Raw genomic sequence first — 20,974 nt, forward strand, 5'->3', positions numbered from 1 at the left:
AAATGTAATGGTTTTACATAAAGCAGCGGCACCGACACACATAGAACACCCAACATTTGAGATGATTTATTTTATATACCTTTGCACACTGATACCGACTAGTATTCCAGAGTTTGTCAGCTAATGTGACCCCAGTGCAGAGGGAGAAGGGTGCTCAATGTCTTCCCTAACAATTTATGATATCATCATTTATTAGAATCCTAGACGCTGGCTCACATTGTGCAAAAATTAAAACCTGTGGCTTTGTGTAACAAAAAAAAATGCAGACGAGATCCACCTACCAGCTTGCTGGCGTTTTTTTTTTTTTTTTCATTTTGCCAAGGCACCCCTGAAGATCCCAGAAGGCATCCTGGTTGAAAAAGGCTGGAATAAACAATGTAGTGATTAAGATGTACTTTTAGCTGTATGATGCACATCACATAACTAATTTCCACCCTTTTCTTTCTACAGAGATGTAATAAAACGAATAGACCAATCAGAATTTGAAGGATTTGAATACATTAACCCATTGTTGCTGTCAACGGAGGAAACCGTATGAAGGACCTTAACATCTATGAAAAATAAAACCGTGATTGATCCAAACTTGTATCCTTAACTACAGTATATGCATGCGAGGCTGGAAAACTGACACCAGGTTCTTAGTACTGAGCAGCACTACAGGATTAGCTGCTGAGGGGGAGATCTCTCCCCCAGGTATTGGCTGCTCTTTTAGACCAAGAGACAGTTCTCCGGCTGAGTTACACAAGGGATTCACTTTTTGTGCCTGCCTCTTTGAAGGGTCTACAATGTATGACAACTCCATCCGAGGGCACCTGCGTGGAAGAACTCTTTATTTCAGGCAATCATGTAAGCAAGCCGCTTCCATTAGTGCATTAGATGCCATGTGCTGCAAACCAAGAGGAGAGGAGACCAAGGAAAGGACCTGGTGTGAACTTTTTACTTTATCCTCCCCAAATCACTTTACATGGCACTTATAAAATTGGGGTATTAAGGCAAGCTGTGTTTCTACTGGTTACATACATGTTTTTCATTGACTGGAAACCTAAGATATTAATTGCACTGGAGTTATAAGGGTAGATAAATATTTGGATTAACAAACAAAAGCTAACACAGCAATATTGCACTTAAAGATAAATTCTAGAATGTCTGGTTATGGTAAAGGCAATAAAAACCAAAACAATTTGTTGGGAGGTTAAAAAAAAAAAAATGCACATTTGAATGGCTTTCTTAAGATCCATAATGTAATGTGCCTAACTCTTAGCTTGTAATGTATGACATTTTGCTAATTGGGTAAGCTCTAATGCAGTATTCCATGCAGATCAAGCCGCCCAGCCATAGATCCTGATAACAAATCCCTTAGCCTTAACAGGTGGAATTGTATTCTTCTTTCACTTCTAATGCATAATAGCCTGCATCCTTGTCAAGCACATTTTTTTCTAGTTGTTATCCGATTTATTTTGTTTTGTAGCTGCTGGTCACAAGGAGACCGCCAAATCCGTTACATATCCCATATATGTCATGTTACACAGGACATTCCAAACATGAGAGATTTGAGGTTGATTTATTAAGGCCTTTTGGAATTGTGGTAGGCCATTTTAAAAACTGCTGTTCAATGTCGGAGTAGTGGTTAAGGTAATATTCTAAGGTTTACACAGGATACACTTGCTTTGTGACAGAACCAGCACTTGAGTAGAGACTGCTTGCAGCAACCTTTTTCTGTAGATGATCCACTAACCCACATCTTAATCTGATGGAGGTGAATCAAATTAAATTATTAAAGAAAATAAAAAAATGCTCAAGTTGTTTTGGGGACCTGCTTACATTTAAAGAGTGGTCCTTCTGTGGTATTCTGCTTTTAGTTTGTTTGGATTGACCAGTGAGAGCCAAAGGAGATCCAGACTTGCACAGTAACAGCTATGAAGCAGAGCTGTTGCTTGAAAAAGTTCTGATCATAGAGATGAGCATCTATATAGCACTGGTGGTTTTCTGACAGCCATGCCATCTGAGCTTAGAATAAATTATATCACTTCCCAAAGATCTTCTATACAAGTTAGTGTAAAATGTTTTATAAAGTTTTGTCTGAAAGCTGTCACATCGTATTTATGTAAAATTCACTTCTTGCTTTATAATACTGAATCTCAAGTAGAAAGCAAATAAAAAAAAAAAAAAAAAATTCATGACCAAAGCAAATCTTAGTTTGAGGCACAGCAATGATACAGTCAAGAGGTTAAAAGGTACAATACCACAAGAAAAATTAAGGCATTTAAAAGTCACCTTGCCAGCCTTAGTTGACATTTTCTAGTGTGGGTTAGGGAACAAAAACAAAACGTGATTTGTTGCTATAGCAACCAATCTCAAAACTTTCACTTCTTCAGGTTTATAAAGCACAGCGTACCATTTTTTACATAACAATCGGTTTCATTCTCAAATCAATGTGGATTTATCTGCACTCAGCTGATTCTTAATCTGCTTTTCAGCCCTTGAAAATGCCTTGAACGGTATCCATAGGACTTATAGTTAATTTAATCTTTGAATTATATTTTTGATGAGCAGAGAATGCTTACAGCAATGTACATATAAGATAGTTTTAGGTAGGTCACCATCTATCAAGTCAACACCAGCTATGTAGTGTGAAGGCCTACTCTAGCAATCAGTCACAACTACATGTAGCCATATAGACACAAAATTGAAGTTGGTAAAAATAAATAAAAAATTGTCAGTATTGACAAAGGGGCCATGTCTGGAAGGTTGTAGCAGGAAACCTGACCACAACGCGTTTATATGCAGCTACAACTTGCTGGTGTGCCATTGTCATCAGGAGCTGCATTGGATAATATGAGTAGCTACTGAGTCTAGTGGTTCTGTTGCTGGCACTTGCTTGTACTTTCTAGGAAACAGACAAACAAAAACACTAAGGAGAATAAATCTATAGTTGCTACAAAATCAGAGGTGGGACACTGACCTTAGTGTGTAGACAGCATTAGAATATAACGGTTGTTTACAGATCTGTTCGTGTGGGATCAAATCACTTTAGACTAATCATTGATTAAAGGACTGATGATCAGCTGCTACTGCACATTGCTTTTTGCCTTATTTACATACATACATTTGCTTAATAAGTCGGCCTATTTTACACAATGTTCCCAGTTTTGCTGGGTCTTGTGATCATGGAGTTTCATTTTTTCTGCAGGATTTTGTCACATACAGTCCATGAGAAAAATCTGTCAGTGAAAACTGGACCCCACTTGTAAAGGCTGCAAGAAATAAAGGGACCTGAGAACCTTGAGATGTAAATTGCTATTGGACACCCCCAACCCCCTTCCAAAAATAAATATACATTCACACATAACAGCCCCAGAACCAGCTCCCATCTCTCTAACCTTACTTTAACATCCTAAGGCCGTCCATTCAAATCACTTTTACTCTATTAAAGCAAACCTGTTATAGAATTAGAAAAGAAGGTCCCAGTAAAGAAGTGATATTCTACTTACCTGTCCTGATTTCCCATCTTCACTCTATTCAAAAGCTACAGTTCCTAGAGAATCCTCCTCATCTGACACACTTTTGGGAGTAGAAGCTTCCTAGTGCCTCACACTGAACCGTGTGGTTCTTTCCAGCAGCCCCCAACATCATTACTGTGTTCTACAATGAATGACATGGCTGGTGGTAGGAACCGCAGGAGTCCAGAAAGTGGTTGTTTTATCATATGACATTTTCCCTTCAGCGTTTCAGATGTTTGCACTGTAGCAATTGAGAATAAAGATCCGCAGCTTGGGTTGCAAAGCAGGCAAGTAATGTCTCTTCTTTGCAGAGGAACCGTCTCTACTTTTTGGTTTTGCAGCAAGCCCATTTTAATGCACAATTAAAAAAAAAAAAATCACTCAAAATATCCAGAAGTACCCACTGATAAAAAGATTTTTGAAAATAAGTCCACCCTTTCACAAACTAGATGTTCCTCAAATTTGTAATTTTTTCCCTGTCTTTCAAGTGTGATTCCTGAGTGATCGCTGCAGTTTTGTGTGTTGGATTGAACTATGCTGCAACACTGAGTGTAAAGGGTTTGGTCCTGTGTAACTTCATGTGCTTGTTTTGTGCGGGATGGAGAAAGCAGATGTATATTTGCTAAAAAGTTTAACACGAAAAAAAAAAAAAAAAAGAAACTTGATTTTATACATTTAATTTAAGGCATTACAAAATATTCCTGTGTTGCCAAACAGTTTTTGTTGCTCATATGCAAGTGTATGAAAAAATGTTTTGTTTCACAATGAAGGGGAAATTTTTTATATATATAAAAAGTAATTGTTTTATAAATTAAAGAAAATGAAGGCTGTAATTAATATTGGTTTTTGGGGGGGATGACTAATATATTGAAAAATATGGCTCTGGTAATTATCTAGTCGTCTTATTTGGAATAGTAAATGAACATTATAGCTAATTTAATGATTGTAAATCAGTAAATATGTTCTTGTAGTTTTGTAAATTGAAATGAGTTAAGACCTTGCTAACTAAGTTAATTGTGCAGAGGATGGTATACTAATCCATTAAACAACTAAGATCATTTATATTCTTGCACATTAAAGACTTTATTGAAAAATGTTTCTGCTCTTCTTTCTTTTTTTTTTAACCTATTTTAGAAGTAACTATTGTCTACAATAAATACATAGGCTCTAGAAAAGAATCCCTCACCCAAGTATATAATACACAGGGCATTCTTAAGCTGTAGCTTTAAGCAACCCGGTAATTTAACCACAGGTTGTTACATGGTAGGTTAGCCACTAAGGACCATAAAATATCACAACATATTAATACTATAACTCCCCAGCAGCCCTAGGGCTTCCTGAATAACACAAAGTCATTGATAAAAGGGACAAATAATCATCCACTAAAGCAGGCCCAAGCACTTGAGTGCTGTAGCTGGCTCATTTAAAAACTGCAGACCTACAGACCCCCCTATACCACACCCCTAGCATATATGCATAGAAGAAGTTGAGAAGGTAAAACTTTCTTCCTGATCTTTTCCTATCTGTATGGCAAGGTTGAAGATTCTAACTGTAACCTGCTTTGCGATATTTAAGAGCCTGCTGTGTGTCTCTGCCACGCACTAAAGTTTGGGAAAAGTAGTTGGTAATAAGTTTAAAACTTTTTTGCCCATTAAGAAACCCTTTTCTAGGCAGATTAATTATAATTTCACTCCCTCTTTGTGCCTTGTATGCTTGTCCAACAAGTGAAATACTGCAGCCAAGGCTACCCAGTATTCTTAGGAGGAGGCCCCCAATAAAAGTCCTGCATTATGCTTTGCCTAAACAAAAAATGGTGTGTTCTGTACACCTATGGCAGAGGGTGAGAGCACTTGTATAATAATACCTAAAAGTCTACATGTGCATACATAATTTCCTATACTGCTACCAGCCCAAGATGGGATGCATTAATCCTTGGTGTAGAGTTGACATTTTTGATTATATTAAGGGAGTAACAACAGCAAAGTTAACACAGCCAAACAGCTCTTTTCCAGATGCAGCTAGACTCTGCAAGGTGAACATATTGGGGGTTATTTACAAAAGGCAAATCCACTTTTACACTACAAGTGCACTCGCTCTAAATCTAATGCCGCGTACACACGATAATTTTTCGGGTTCTAAAAAATGAAGTTTTCAGGCTCTAGAAAAAAATAGGATTTTTTGTACTCACCGTAAAATCCTTTTCTCTGAGTCCATGGACGGACACCGCACCCACCCCTCCTTTTTAGGTTTGTACTGCTTTTTTACGAACTGAGGCTGCATGCTGCAGTGAGGAGAGTTATGTCTGGAGGGACCGCCCCCTGGGCAGGGCTGTTCAACTCTGTTAATGTAACATGTATTTAATTATCTAACATGTTTCTGCCTAGGCCTCTCCTGTAAACAGGAAACGTAACCCACTTGTCAAGATTTAAGTAGCTGTGTCCATCCATGGACAATAAGAGAAACAACGTTTTTTTCAACCCGATCATTAAAATGGCCTTGCCTACACACGATCATGAAAAAAAAATGCTCTAGCAAAGCGTGGTGAGATACAACGGCACTATAAAGGGGAAGTTCCATTTGGATGGCGCCGCCTTTTGGGCTGCTTTAGCTGATTTTGTGTTAGTAAAAGACGATTTGTGCTTTTCTGTCTGTTACAGCGTGATGAATGTGCTTACTCCATTACGAACAGTAGTTTTACCAGAACGAGCGCTCATGTCTCATAACTTGCTTTTGAGCATGCGCGGATTTTTTACGTTGTTAAAGCCCACACAACCATTTTTTACAACCCAAAAAAATAGAGCATGTTCGAAAAAAAAAATTTGTCCGTTTTTCAGAACCCCGAAAATTGCTCTGAAGCCCACACACGATCGTTTTTAATGACATAAAAAAACGTAATTTTTTACAACCCGAAAAATGACCGTGTGTACGCAGCATAAGGGGTAGATCTGAAATTAAGGGAAGCTCTGCTGATTTGATCATCCAATCGTGTACAAGCTAAAATGCTGTTTTTTATTTTCCTTGCATGTCCCCCTCAGATCTACAGTGACTGCACTTTCAAATGCCAAGTGGATTTGCCATTCGTAAATAACCCCCATCGTATGCAATCAAACTCTCAAAATAATTTTCTTTCCGTATTTTCCAAACACTTGTGGCAATAAAATGAAGCCTTCAGAAGATTCACTGTGCCTCTTAAAAAATACATTGAGGTACTTACTCTCCAAAATGTGGTCATTTTGTGTGTGTTTCTACTGTGAAAAAGTCTCACCTCTCACATCCCCAGATTCGGGAGGCATAACAGAATGTGTTTTGGGGTGTAAGTATGGCCATGCTGCATGTAAGAAATAACTTGATATGGCAACATTTTGAAAACATTGTGACACAAAAAAATGATAACTTCAAAAAACTCACCACGCCTCTTACTAAATACTTTGGACAGTCAACTTGCCTATCAGCTGGTGTGCAGTGAGTGTGCTGCACTGGAAAAGGTACAGTAAAAGCTTGGATTGTGGGCATAATTCTTTCCGGAAGCATGCTTGTAATCCAAAGCACTTGTATATCAAAGAAAATTTCCCCATAAGAAATAATGGAAACTCAAATAATTTGTTCCACAACCATTTAATTCATAAGTTCTTCATTTTATAGTCCATATAAAAAGATTATAGCAATGTCCATCCAAAAATGGAAGCCTCCACAAGGAGATTAGATGCAAAATCCAGCAGGAACTACAGAGTATAAAATAGAAGAGAGGCGCCTCCATGTGTAACAATATGGTTACATTTACCCGCTTGTCGACCAGTCGCCGTCATTTTACTGCGGCAGGTCGGCTCGTTGCTGCGGACCATCATAGCTGTATGTCGGTTCCTTTAAGCAGAATAGCGGGTGTGCCGATGCTCGTGAAAATCACGGGCACGAGAGGCAGAACAGGGACGTGTGTGTGTGTGTAAGCACACACATCCCTGTTCTGAGAGGAGATGTAAATCGTGAGTTCCTACAAGCTGGGAACCACGATCTGTCATCTGCTATTGTGAGTACCACCCCACCCCAACCCCCCCACAGTTAGAACACATTGGAATATTTAGGTCTGTTGGCCCACCAATGAACAACCATTCTTTTTACTTTAGTTATTAAAGCATAAAGAGTCCCAAGGCATTTATTGTTCTTTTTTAATCTTTATACAGGTCATTACATTACCACACCACATCAACTGTTGTCTCTGACAAGCACTGAGCCAAATGGCTGTCCATATCAAGTTGTGCAAACCTGTTAAAGAGGAAAATATGTTTTAGTTCTACATATCCAAAATTCTCTTTAATATATACTACTTTACATTAATTTAGAAAATGATAAATATACACAAGTCTACACACTCCTGTTAAATGTCAGGTTTCTGTGATGTAAAAAAAAAAAAAAAGGAGGGGACAAAGAAATCATTTCTGAACTTTTTCCACCTTTAATGTGACCTATAAACTGCAAAACTGTTGAAAAAATACACTATGGGCCAGATTCACAAAGCAGATACGACGGCGTATCTCCTGATACGCCGTCGTATCTGTTGTTCTATCAATGCGACTGATTCATAGAATCAGTTACGCATAGATAGCCATAAGATCCGACAGGTGTAATTGTTTTACACTGTCGGATCTTAAGATGCAATACCGCGGCCGCCGCTGGGGGGAGTTTGCGTCGTAAACCAGCGTCGGGTATGCAAATTAGGAGTTACGGCGATCCACGCACGTTTTTCGCGTTCGCTACGTCGCCGCTAGTCTAGTTTCCCGTCGCAAAGTTACTTTTTTTTTGGTGCCTTAACTTTAGTCAGCAAGTGTATTGCTGTCTAAAGTATGGCCGTCGTTCCTGCGTCGAAATTTAAAAATCAACGTCGTTTGCGTAAGCCGTCCGGGAATACGGAATTACGCTACGCGCGTCGCCGTTCGAAAAAATGACGTCACGGCGGGAGTTCGGAAACGGAGCATGCGCGGTAGGTCCGGCGCGGGCGCGCGCCTAATTTAAATGGCACATGCCCATTTAAATTGGCCCGCCTTACGCCGGAGGCCGCCGGCGTAGGTTTTCATCGCAAGTGCTTGGTGAATCAGGCACTTGCGATGAAAACTTGCGGCGGTGTAACGTATCTACGATACGTTACGCCGCCACAATTATTCGTGAATCTGGCCCTAAAATCTTTTAGGGGGTGGGGGACGGGGGGGGGGGGAGTAAAAATAAAAAAATAAAACTGGTGATGCAGCCATTTTTAGAATTAAGCAATCACATTCAAACTCATATTAAATATGAGTCCGTACACACCTGACATCATTTAAAGTGTCTAGAAATAAAGTTCAGCTTTTCCAGTAGGTCTTTCCTGACATGTTCTTAGTTGCATCCTACCGCAAAAGCCATGGTCCGTAGAGAGCTTCCAAAGCATAAGAAGGATCTCATTGTTAAAAGGTATCAGTCAGGAGAAGGGTACAAAAGAATTTCCAAGGCATTAGATATGCCATGGAACATATTAAAGACAGGCATAAAGTGGATAAAATATGGCACAACAGTGACATTACCAATAAATGGATGTCCCTCCAAAATTGATGAAAAGACAAGAAGAAAACTGGTCAGGGAGGCTGCCAAGAGGCCTACAGCAACATTAAAGGAGCGGCAGGAATATCTGGCAAGTACTGGCTGTGTGGTACATGTGACAACAATCTCCTGGATTCTTCATATGTCTGGGCTATGGGGTACAGACAAAGAAAAGCATCCAAGCCTGGCTAAATTTTACAAAAATGCATCTGAAATCTCCTAAAAGCATGTGGGAAATGGTGTTATGGTCTGATGAAACCAAGGTTGAACTTTTTGGCCATAATTCCAATAAATATGCTTGGCGCAAAAACAACACTTCACATCACCAAAAGAACAATACCCACAGTGAAGCATGGTGGTGTCAGCATCATACTTTGAGGCTGTTTCTTCAGCTGGAATAGGGGCCTTAGTCAAGGTAGAGGGCATTATGAACAGCTCCAAATACCAGTTAATATTGGCACAAGACCTTCAGGCTTCTACTAGAAAGCTGAACTTGAAGAGGAACTTCATCTTTCAGCATGACAACGACCCAAAGCATACACCCAAATCAACAATGTAATGGCTTCACCAGAAGAAGATTAAGGTATAGGAATGGCCCAGCCAGAGCCCAAACCTGAATCCGATTGAAAATCTGTTGGGTGATCTGAAGAGGCCTGTGCACAGGAGATGCCCTCACAATCTGACAGATTTGGACTGTTTTTGGAAAGAAGATTCAAGTCAAGATTTGCCATGCTGATATGATAGACTCATACCCAAAAAGACTGAGTGCTGTAATAAGAGTTGTACAGTTAAGAGGTCACATAAAAAAGGTAGAAAATGTGTTGAAATTATTTATCTTTGTCTCATTTTTTTACGTCACAGAAAACTGACATTTTAACAAGTTTGTAGACTTTTTATATCCACTGTATGCTGTGTTTTTTCGCATTGCCAGCACACAAATGCTTCCTTTTACACTGGAGTTATCTTAATAGGAGTACTGTGGGATATAAAAAAAAAACCTACATACTCGCCTATATGGCTGCAGCATCACATGACCGCTGATCACTTAGTTGTTGGTCTTTATTGAGCAGAGAATGGTGACTGCCAATAACTGCTATCTGCTCTGCCCCTCCAGCACTCACCGGATCACTGGGCTGTGGAGGGGGAGTGGCTGGCTCAGGCTCTTGGTTGCATGTTGAGACAGCTGCCAGTCAGGCATCTGATCCCAACCTTAAAGTCGAGATCCTTCCAGAACCTGGACTGGCCCTGTAATGTCAGCCACTGTTGGCTGAATCTGGGTCACAGGACTGCAGAAAAAGAAAGGTTTGGCCATACTTTGAAATTAAAAGAATGTGATGAGCGCAACAGTCTGCATATATAATAATAAAGTGGATCACACTGTGCAGAAAGCTCAATTAAACAAAGTGCAATAATAAACAGTGCAAAATAAGATAATTCTTATGATAATATAATAAAGTAAAGTGATGGAATCTTCGTGTTAAATGTACAACCAGTGTTCATTTTAAATCTTCTTTAAAAATGGTTCTTCAAATTTCAGTGCTCCCAGAGCGCTTACCTCCTTGCCGATATGTGCCTTTAATTAATCTCCTAGCTTTCTCTGATGTCCCGTTCTGGCTGTGTATTCCTTCCAGCAGCTCCAAGCAGGGTTCCGGAGGTCCCTCATAGGGCCGGACATACTGGAAAGGACGGAAGTGACGCGGAACGCGAATGCAATCACTATTGTTTGGCACACGATCCTTCATTTTTATTAAATCGATTTTTTATACTTTATCACGCTATGGGAGGCTTCTTTTCTACGTCTTTATCCTCATGCTGAGACATATATCTGTGGATACCCCAATTACCTCTGAAACCATGCTTTTGGCTGAGTGGAGCTGCTGGAAGGAATACACAGCCAGAACGGGACATTAGAGAAAGCTAGGAGATTAATTAAAGACACATATGATCAGCAAGGAGGTAAGCGCTCTGGGAGCACTGAAATTTGAAGAACCATTTTTATAGAAGATTCATAATGAACACTGATTGTACATTTAACACGAAGATTCCATCACTTTACTTTATTATATTATCATAAAAATCTTATTTTACACTGTTTATTATTGGACTTTGGATCATCAAGCTTTCTGCACAGTGTGATCCACTTTATTATTATATATGCAGACTGTTGCGCTCATCACATTCTTTTCATTCCATTTTGTGCATTTGTTTACACTATAGATTGAGCTGCAGTTTGTCACTTTTTAGTTCACTTGGAGCCGCGAGAGTCTCCACCTTGAGTTTTTTGGCCATACTTTGCTTTTAAATAAGGAATGCTCTACCATGTTCCATGACCAGCCTTATGAGACAACCAGTACTAACACTGTGGCTCTTTTTGGAGAATGCCAAATTCAGTTGAAATAAATATGTTTACCTATCAAAAAGTACTACTTTCACAAAATGAGAAAGGTCACAGTATAGCTCATCTGCCAATTGGACAGTAGTAATGATGCTGCTAGAATGTCCAATGAACAAAGCAGGAGGTGGCAAACAGGTGACTTATAAAGCCTATTGCTAACCTGGAAAATAAAAGGCCGGGATTCAGAAAACACTTACGCTGGCGTATCTACAGATACGCAGCGTAAGTGTAGAGATGCACCGTCGTATCTATGCGCCTTATTCACAATACTAGATACGCCTGAAATATGGCTTCATCCGACCTAAGTAAGTCTTAGTATGCCGTCGTATCTTGGGTGCATATTTACACTGGCCGCAAGGGGCCCTTCCGTCGATTTACGCGTCGAATATGCAAATGACCTAGATACGCCGATTCACGAACGTACTTGCACCCGTCGTATTAAGCTACGCCGTTTACGTAAGGCGTACGTCCGGCGTAAGTTTACCCCTCATAAAGCAGGGGTAAGTCATGTTAAGGTATGGACGTCGGAACAGTCGTCGATTTTTACGTTGTTTACGTAAGTTGTACGTGAATGGGGCTGGGCGTAAGTTACGTTCATGTCACAGGCATTGAGCCTGCGTATGTTAGGGAGTAAATTCAACGTGATACTGAGCATGCGCCGTTCGTTCTGCGCTTCATTCACATGGGGTCACGATTCATTTAAATACATCACGCCCACCTTCCACCTACTTTGAATTAGGCGGGCTTACTCTGGCCTATTTACGTTACGCCGGCGCAACGTTGTCGGCGAGTGCTTTCTGAATAGTGATCTTCCCTCTCTATGTTACGTCGGCGTAGCGCATATCAGATGCGCTACGCCGCTCTAAAGATACGCCAATGTATTTGAATCCCGGCCAAAGTCTTTTGCCTGCCTAGATGTGTATTATTGCAGATGTGCGTAAATAACAGGATTGGCTATACAAAATTTACAACTATTGTGTGTATAATTGATAAACATTACTTGTAGATATTCTGGTCAGGTGGGCATTAATGAACCAGGACATATCAGTTTATCTTTCTACTCTTTATTCAATATGTAAACAAAGTAATATGCAGCTTAAAGTAGTTGTAAAGTCTAAACATTTTTTTTTACCTTAATGTATTCCTTGCATTAAGGTAAAAAATGTTTAGATGTCAACAACCCCTCTCACCCCCCCCTTTTTTTTTTACTTACCCGATATCTCAATCCAACGCTGCGAGCACGCATGAGTGCCCCCATGGGAAGCGGCTTCCCATGGGGGCACTGGCCAGCGAGGAAGGGCCAGGAGCCATGACGGGGGACCCGAAAAGAGGAGGATCCGGTAAGTATACACATGTTTGTTATTTTTTTTATTATTATTAAATTGTACTTTTACAATCCCTTTAAGCCAGCAAGGGTGCATGTCAAGCAAGTAAGAGTCTCTTTAAAGCCCAACTTCAAGGAAAAAGGTTAGAACCTGTGTCTTTTTATATTTTGTCTCCTAAAGGGAGATTTCATTCCTCACTTCCTTTTTTTCATGCATCACTGTCTACATCACAAGTCACAGTGCTCCTGTGAATCACTCTATGAGCAGCTGGTGACTGCCTGCCTGTCATTCTCAATGAGATATCTGCATGGCTTTGACTTCTCATTATGAACTCCAAGACTGACAAATTAACCCATGTTATATGTATTTGACACCCACAAATCACTCTACTACCTCCACTTGTCAAGTTAGAAAGTTTTTTCAGTCCCTCAGTTCAGCCAATTTACTTACTGTTTGGGAAACTGCATCAGACAAATTGGACAGTTATCCAGCGATCCTGCTGCTTCTGTTTTGTCTGAACTTTCTTGCATCACTTGCAATTTGCCCTCACTTGCTGAAACGGGTTCTTCAACGTCCATCAGATCATTAAACCCTGACGTATTTTGAGTGGGAAGTTCTTCACATTTGGGTTCCTCTATACCTTTGCTATTTTTGGCCAATGTTACAGTAGGCCACAAGTAAACAGTCTGTTTTGGTAATGTCTGAAGTTCTCTCGCATTCTTTTCAGACAACTTTTGTGACACATTAGGTCCTTGGAGGGCTTTTTTAGATCTTTTTTGAGAGGTCTTTGGTTCATTTATATTATCCACTAACTCTTTTTGTAAATTTTGAGGTACTTTGATGCTCTTTTTGAAACTTTTCTGTGAGGCAAGTGGTGCTTTAACACCCTCTGTGGAACTCCTCTGAAAAGCCATTAGCTTTTTGATGTTCTTTGTGGCTCCACTTTGCAATTCTTCATGATTCCCAGTTGAGTTTTTATTACAGACTCGCTCATTCTCCTTAGAACCTGGTACCTTGAAGCTGGGTTCCAAATTGTTAACAGCATTAAGAGACTGAGGGCTTTGATTTCTGGATTTAGATAACATAGGTTCTGCTAACTGTTCATTGCTCTGGCTGGGCTCATGCCTAAGATCAGTTCTGCAGGACTCCTTTGAAACAGTAGGAGAAATAGCAGTAGGCAATGGAAACCATTCAAAACTTTGATGTCCAACTTCAAACACTTCTAATACAGTTGTCTTCTTCTGTCCTTGTCTAGCAACCTAAAATTAAAGATGTATAAATATGGATTTGCAATGCAACACGACACATGACATGTTTTAAATATCTGTAATGTAGGCAATTTTAACAACGCAGAGATTTCCCAAATTAGATGCAACAATGTATAACAAATGGGCCTGCTTTTTCAAATGGGTATGGGTAGATGCTGGGATTGGCTGAACCACCTACTGACATTTCTTAGGGAGATTTAATCCACGGCAAAAAAAAAAAAAGTTACAACCGTTTTCTATATGTGCATATATTAAAGCAGAATTAACGGTCATGGGAAAAAAAATGCAAATGGGTCTCCTGCAGGTTTATGCCATAATAAGCCATGAGTAGAGTTACATTATATCCGATTTCAAAAGGACTGACCTTTTACTAATATATATATATATATATATATATATATATTTCTTCAGGTACTTCCTGGTTTCCAGGTCTAGGCAAATGAAGCCATACATCCCAGGAGTATTTTTTCAGCAAAGCATACCCTCCTGCTTGCTGAGCTAAGGGCAGATGGATTCCAGGGAGTACATGCTAGATAAATCATCTGCCCTTACTCAAGATTGCCACAGTTAGAAATGCTAGGGGGTGTTTATCAAAGTGATTTCTCAGGAAAACAAAACAGAGAGACATGGATGGATACTTTGAAAATATTAGAAATTAAATGGCATTTTTTGTGCTTAGATGCAGTGAAGTGGATCCCCAAATAGCAGTTAAAAACCCTACAGGAGTCCTTTCTAGAGCTGATCCCGCCAATAATGTACTTCCTTTCCTAGAGTGAAAATGCTCATGCAATGTACAGTATTTATGGAGGAGCAGAATTTTCACTATTACTGTAACCGAGTCAGGACTACAAACGCCTCCTCTTCTACTCACCCCTATAACATGAGTGGGGAGATTGTTCTGTGATCCATGGAGAGATTTGGGAACAACAATAACTGATAACAGTGGAGCGCTGCTAAAAAGCACACAAGTGCAATTCTCTAAATCAAACCAGATAACAAACACTGATGTTACAACGAGGCCATATTGAAATCGATTGTGTCTGAAATGTGTTTTCAGCTTGCACGGCTTACAGCACCATCTTTGTGAGTTGTATACCTTACCCTTTTTTATATATATATATATATATATATATATATATATATATATATATATATATATATATATATATATATATATATATATATATATATATATAATTAAACATTTTAAACGGCGAGCACTAGATTCTGCCTCCCTTCTTTTGCATATCCACGATATTTGGTGAGATGATCAGGGTTTTTATCCCATGGGAATAGGTGATTTGGAGGAGGAAAGTGATTACCAGCACAACGCCAGACTTCTCTATCCCCAGAGGGGAACACTACTGATTTGACTCAGATGTGAGATGAGCAGCCTGTGAGACTGGTGGAGGAGAGCACAAGCACTTTGGATTTTTTTACCGTTGATATATTGATTTTTTTTATTTACTTCAGTCAGTCACAGATATTATATATGAACTTTCAGCATTATATGTTTACTGATTACCATTTTTAGTTAAACTTGTACCATTATTAATTGTTTTCGATTTATAACGCAGCACTGTTTATTGATTAAGTACAGTACACAGGAGGTTGATAAGGTGACCACATATCCCTTGTTCTTGTACCATTTGCTGACCGCCCCATAGCACTTTTACTGCTACAGGGTGGCAGGTGTGGGCAGAATCATTTAGTGTCTGATTGTCTGCCACAATATGACAGTCCCGCTATAAGTCGCCGATCGCCTCCATTGCTAGTATAAAAAAAAAACTACATAAATAAATCCCATAGTTTGAGGATGCTATAATGTTTGCATAAACCAATATATGCTTATTAGGATTTTTTACCAAGAATATGTAGCAGAATATATATTGGCCTACATTTTTAAAGACATTTTTTTTTAGTATGTTTTTATATTTTTATGTTTTATAGTAGAAAGTAAAACAAAATGTGTTACTTATCGTAAAATCCCTTTCTCCGAGTTCATTGAAGGACACAGCACTCCATATTCAGAAAAATAGGGATATATTGCCCTCTACCGGAGTAGGACACTAGGCAGAAAAAAAAAAATTGGCTTTGCCTATGGGCAGTCATAGCTGGTATAAATCCCCCTCTGCGCTATAGGCATCCATTTTAGTAGCCAGCAGTATCACAAAAATTCCATAGAGGGGTTGGGTGCTGTGTCTGTCAAAGAACTCAGAGAAAAGGATTTTACAGTAGGTAACAAAGATCCCATTTCCCTTTCGTTCATTGACAGACACAGCGCTCCATATTCAGAACCATAGGGACATCCCCATACAGTGGCAAAAAGGAAAAATTAGGGGTGGGACGAAAACCCTAGGTTAAACACAAAAGAAGCCAAACAGGGTAACAGGAGCTTGACAAGAACAGGAGCCCCACCTCAAAAAACACACCTCCAAAGAGGGAACAGATCTTCTAAACAGCAGGCTGCAAAACCTTGCGGCCAAAAGGACGCATCCACCAAAGCCAAAGCGTTCACTTTATAAAATTTAAAAAGAAGTCCAGCCTGAGCTTTTCAGGCTGGGTTTCTCCTCTGGGTCACAGGAGTGCAATTCTTTTTGCACTCCTGTGACCCGTTTTCAGCGGAGAGCGGTCTGAAGTCCGATCTCTGCTGACGTCACTGCCATCAGTCGAGGCAGCGCGTCATCCCAACTTCCAAGTCTGGATCCACCAGCTGCCCTGATTGATGGCAGTCTCAGTGTCCCAGCGAGCTGCTGAGACAGCACCTCTCCTCTCCAATGAGCGCTGAGAAGCAGAGCAGAAGCTATGCTGACAGTCAGCATCGCTCTGCTCAGGGAGGAGTGAGGTGTTCGGTGGCTCAGTTCTCAGTGCAGAGAAGCCGGGGGACAGAAGAAGCATCAGTCTGATGCTCCATCCACGAGTTAAGTATGAATAGGGGAAAAAAAAAATGTAATTCATTTTTTTCTTTTAATAAAAGTGTGCACCGACGACCATGTGGGCGCCTGCAACCTTGCGACACTGGCGCCTGATGACGGAAGGCCCATAACGCACTAAGTAAATTGTTAGCACTATATAAGTACCTGTAATAAATAAGAGCTGACAGGGAAACTTGAACAGCCTGTACCACATTGAAACATTGGGGGGAAATATCATTGGGTTGTACTGGAGAAGGACAGATAGATGGAAGTACAATGTATTGGTTAAAGCGGTGGTTCACCCTCAGTGACACGATTTTACCATCGAGACAGGCATTGTAGCGCGAGCTACAGTATGCCTGTCCCAATTTTTTTACCCCCGTACTCACTGTGTACTCGTACATTATAGATTTCGGCTCCCGCGGGGAATGGGCGTGCCTATGGAGAGGGAGGATGATTGACGGCCGGCCCTGGCACGTCACTCTCCCCGAAGACAGCCGGAGTAGGTCTCGGCTCTTCACGGCGCCTGCGCACAGGCTATGCGCAGGCGCCGTGAAGAGCCAAGCCTATTTCGGCTATTTCCGGAGAAGCGTGACGCGCCAGAGCCGGCCGTCAATCATCCTTCGTCTCCATAGGCACGCCCATTCCCCGAGGGGAGTCGGTATCTTCGATGTACGAGTACTCGGTGAGTACGGGGATAAAAAAATCGGGACAGGCATACTGTAGCTCGCGCTACAATGCCTGATTTTATGGTAGAAGAAAAAAAATTTTTTTGGGGGTTTATAGGGTGAACCCCCGCTTTAAGGTGGAAGAAAGGCACCATGCACCACTTCTACACAATGAACGGAATTCACTGCAAAGTACTACAGCAGGACAGAGGGATAGAAGTACAATGTCCTATGCCACCACCAAAAGGCCTAAAGACACCAATTTTCCTGTAAAGCAAAAATAAAGTATTTTCTTGCAGCACAAAATCGCCAACTTGGAAACTTGTCTTAAAGGGATGGTGGGAAAAGAAAGTGAGGCCCCGTACACACGACAGAGTTTCTCGGCAGAATTCACTGAGAAACTCGGTCAAAACCCGGATTCTGCCGAGAAACTCTGTCGTCTGTACAGTTTTGGCTCGATGGAGCCGCCAAGGAGCTCGACGAGAAAATAGAGAACATGTTCTCTATTTTCTCGTTGTTCAATGGGAGAAGGCGGCCCGCCGAGCTCCTCGGCGGCCCGCCGAGCTCCTCGGCGGCTTCATCCCAAAACTCAACGAGGAACTCGACGTGCCAAGCACTTGGCGTTCCTCTGTCGTGTGTACGGGGCCTGAGAGCAAGCAGAAGGATAGCTATTATAGGTTCAAAGGGTGGTTTCTGATGAGCTGACAGAACCAGGTTGAGGTCCCACAGTGTCACTGGTGGATGTATATTAGAGTGGTGCCGATACCGGTACTAGCATCGGTACTAGGCAAATGCTCCGATGCTTCACCCGATACCTTGACAGTCAGGGATGATCGGTGCGGGGGGGGGGGGGGGGTTACAAGCACTGATCACCCCTGTATAGATTTCAATAAAGCCTGACAGCCGCTTCTCCGCGGACCCCCCGTGGCTTTTAGCCGCTTTAGTGAAATCTATACAGGGTAATTGGTGATTGTAACGCCCCCAACTCCGCGATCACCGTCGACTGTCCCCGTATCCTCCTCCGTTCCGCTCCTGTACCCCTCCAGATTTCCTCCGAGGCCCCTCTCCGTTCTGCTGTCCCCCTCCAGTTATCCATCTCTGTTCTGCTGTCCCCCCCCCCCCCATATCCTCTACCGCTCCCTTTGTCATCGATCTGTCAGGATGGAGAGCAGAGGTAGGAGCTGGGAAATCGGTCTCCTTCCTTTTCCAAATTAACAGAGTCTGTGTTTACGATGTCTCAGTTTATGAATGGAGAGGAGCCATTGTCTCCTCTCAATTAATTTTCAGTGCAGCTGAGGCTGCTGAGAAAGGGAATGGGGGAATCTGTGTCCTTAGTACCTTTTCCTGTCCCAAAGGGGGTATGTCAGGGGACTGTTATGACCCCTGATATCTCACCAAAGCCCCCAACAGGGCTGATAACAAAAAATGCAATAAATAATCAAAACAATTGTAAAAAATGTAATAAAAAAAAACATTGACACTGTCCACTCACCTCGCCCCACCTAAAAAAAAAACAAAACATAAAAAATAAATTGTAAAAAGAAAAAAAATACTGACACATGTGTCACTGTCACATGACATAAAAAAAAAAAAAAAAAAAAGAATAGGTAATCGGCGAGTACTTGAAAAAAATAGGATTTTTTTGTACTCACTGTAAAATCCTTTTCTCTGTCGTTCATGGACAAACACAGCCTTCTCAAGTCTTGACAAGTGGGTTATGGTTCCTGTTTACAGGAGAGGACTAGGCAGAAACATGTTAGATATTTAAATACATGGTACTTTAACAGAGTTGAACAGCCCCGCCCAGGGGGCGGTCCCTCTGGACATAACCCTCCTCCCTGCCGCATGCAGCCTCAGTTCGTAACAAGCAGTACAAACCTAAAAAGGAGGGGTGGGTGCCGTGTCCGTCCATGGACAACAGAGAAAATGATTTTACGGTGAGTACAAAAAAATCCTATTTTCTCTTATCGTCCATGGACGGACACTGCCTTCTCAAGTCTTGACAAGTGGAACGTCCCCAAGCAGTGTCAAAAAACGAGAGGTGGGAACAGTATCAGTAAAAAATCAAACAACTTCACCCCAAACAAGCAGAGCTCCTCAACGGAGGAGGTGCAACTTTAAACAGCCGCCTGCAAAACCTTGCGGCCGAAGGAAGCATCTGAAGATGCAGTCACATCAACCTTGTAAAATTTGGAAAAAGTGTAAACGGACGACCAAGTCGGCGCCTTGCACACCTGTGAGACAGATGCTTGATGTCGGAAAGTCTAGGAAGCACCAATCACCATGGTCGAATGTGCCATGACCGGAAAGGGTGGCGCCCGCCCCCTAGGAGCATAAGCCTGAATGACGGTCTGCCTGATCCACTGAGAAATGGTGGCTGACGAGACCGCCAGGCCCTTTTGTGGACCAGACACCGACACAAAAAGTGAGTCAGACCTCCGAAACTGAGCCGTAGCCGACAGGTACACCCGTAAGGCACGTACCATGTTCAAAGTATGTAGCGCAACCTCCTTAAAACTCCGAAACACGTCTGACAGAAGTAATGGCCACCAAAAAGGCCACCTTCTGAGATAGTGTCAAGAGAGGAATCTCTCTGATGTCTTCTAAGGGAAGTTTCTGAAGAACCGAGAGCACCAGATTCAAATCCCAGGGGGGAAGAGGTGGTTTAAGAGGGGGAAGTATATGACGAACCTCCTGCACAAAAGGTACCCACCAGAGAATTGTCCGGCAATGGCCGCTGGAAGAACACAGCCAGGGCTGAAATCTGTCCCTTAATGGTGCTTAAGACAAATTTCTGATCCACTCCACGCTGTAAAAACAGCAGAATCCTGGAAACCGAAAACGTCCGTGGACGCCACCCCATCTCCTCGCACAAAGTGATGTAGGCCTTCCAGGTGCAAAGGTAGATCTTCCTGGAAGAAGACTTCCCTGCTCTCAGCATGGTTGAGATGACCGAATCGGAAAGACCTCGGTCCCTCAAAACCTGGCTTTCAACAGCCATGCCGTAAAGGCCGCGACTGTAAAGCAGGATGGAGTATGGGACCCTGAGAAAAAAAGGTCCTCCCGCATTGGCAGCCGCTAAGGTGCATCCGCCACCAGGCGCACAAGATCGCGTACCAAGGATGCCAAGGCCAATCCGGAGCGATTAGAATCATCGGGATCCCCTCGGCCTCCACTCTGCGGAGCAGACGAGGGAGCAACTTCAGTGTGGGAAAGGCATAAAGGAGCCGATACTGACCCCACAGGGCCACCAACGCATCTGCCCAGGGATCTCTCGATCTGGCCTTGAACCTTGACACTGTGCAGTTGAGACGAGAAGCAAGGAGATGCATGTCCGG

General features: G+C 41.7%; 2 protein-coding genes across 4 annotated transcripts in view; one reads left to right on the forward strand and one right to left on the reverse strand.

Annotated features, from left to right (window-relative positions):
• PRKCZ (protein kinase C zeta) overlaps window positions 1-4,596 on the forward strand; it is a 390,682-nt gene extending 386,086 nt beyond the window's left edge. For all 3 annotated transcript variants that reach the window (XM_040325896.1, XM_040325898.1, XM_040325897.1), the window contains one exon: window positions 451-4,596. In XM_040325896.1, coding sequence (XP_040181830.1) covers window positions 451-538 — 88 coding nt within the window. In that variant the 3' untranslated portion in view covers window positions 539-4,596. The remainder of the gene's footprint in view (window positions 1-450) is intronic.
• Window positions 4,597-7,634: 3,038 nt separating this feature from the next.
• Window positions 7,635-20,974, reverse strand: part of FAAP20 (FA core complex associated protein 20) — a 56,890-nt gene continuing 43,550 nt past the window's right edge. The window contains exons 4-5 of the mRNA XM_040325899.1: window positions 13,236-14,044; window positions 7,635-7,760 (exon numbers count right to left, since the gene is read on the reverse strand). Of these exons, the coding sequence (XP_040181833.1) occupies window positions 7,688-7,760; window positions 13,236-14,044 (882 nt within the window). The 3' untranslated portion in view covers window positions 7,635-7,687. The remainder of the gene's footprint in view (window positions 7,761-13,235; window positions 14,045-20,974) is intronic.

Source organism: Rana temporaria, chromosome 10, assembly GCF_905171775.1.
Source record: "Rana temporaria chromosome 10, aRanTem1.1, whole genome shotgun sequence".
In the NCBI taxonomy this organism is placed as follows: Eukaryota; Metazoa; Chordata; class Amphibia; order Anura; family Ranidae; genus Rana; species Rana temporaria.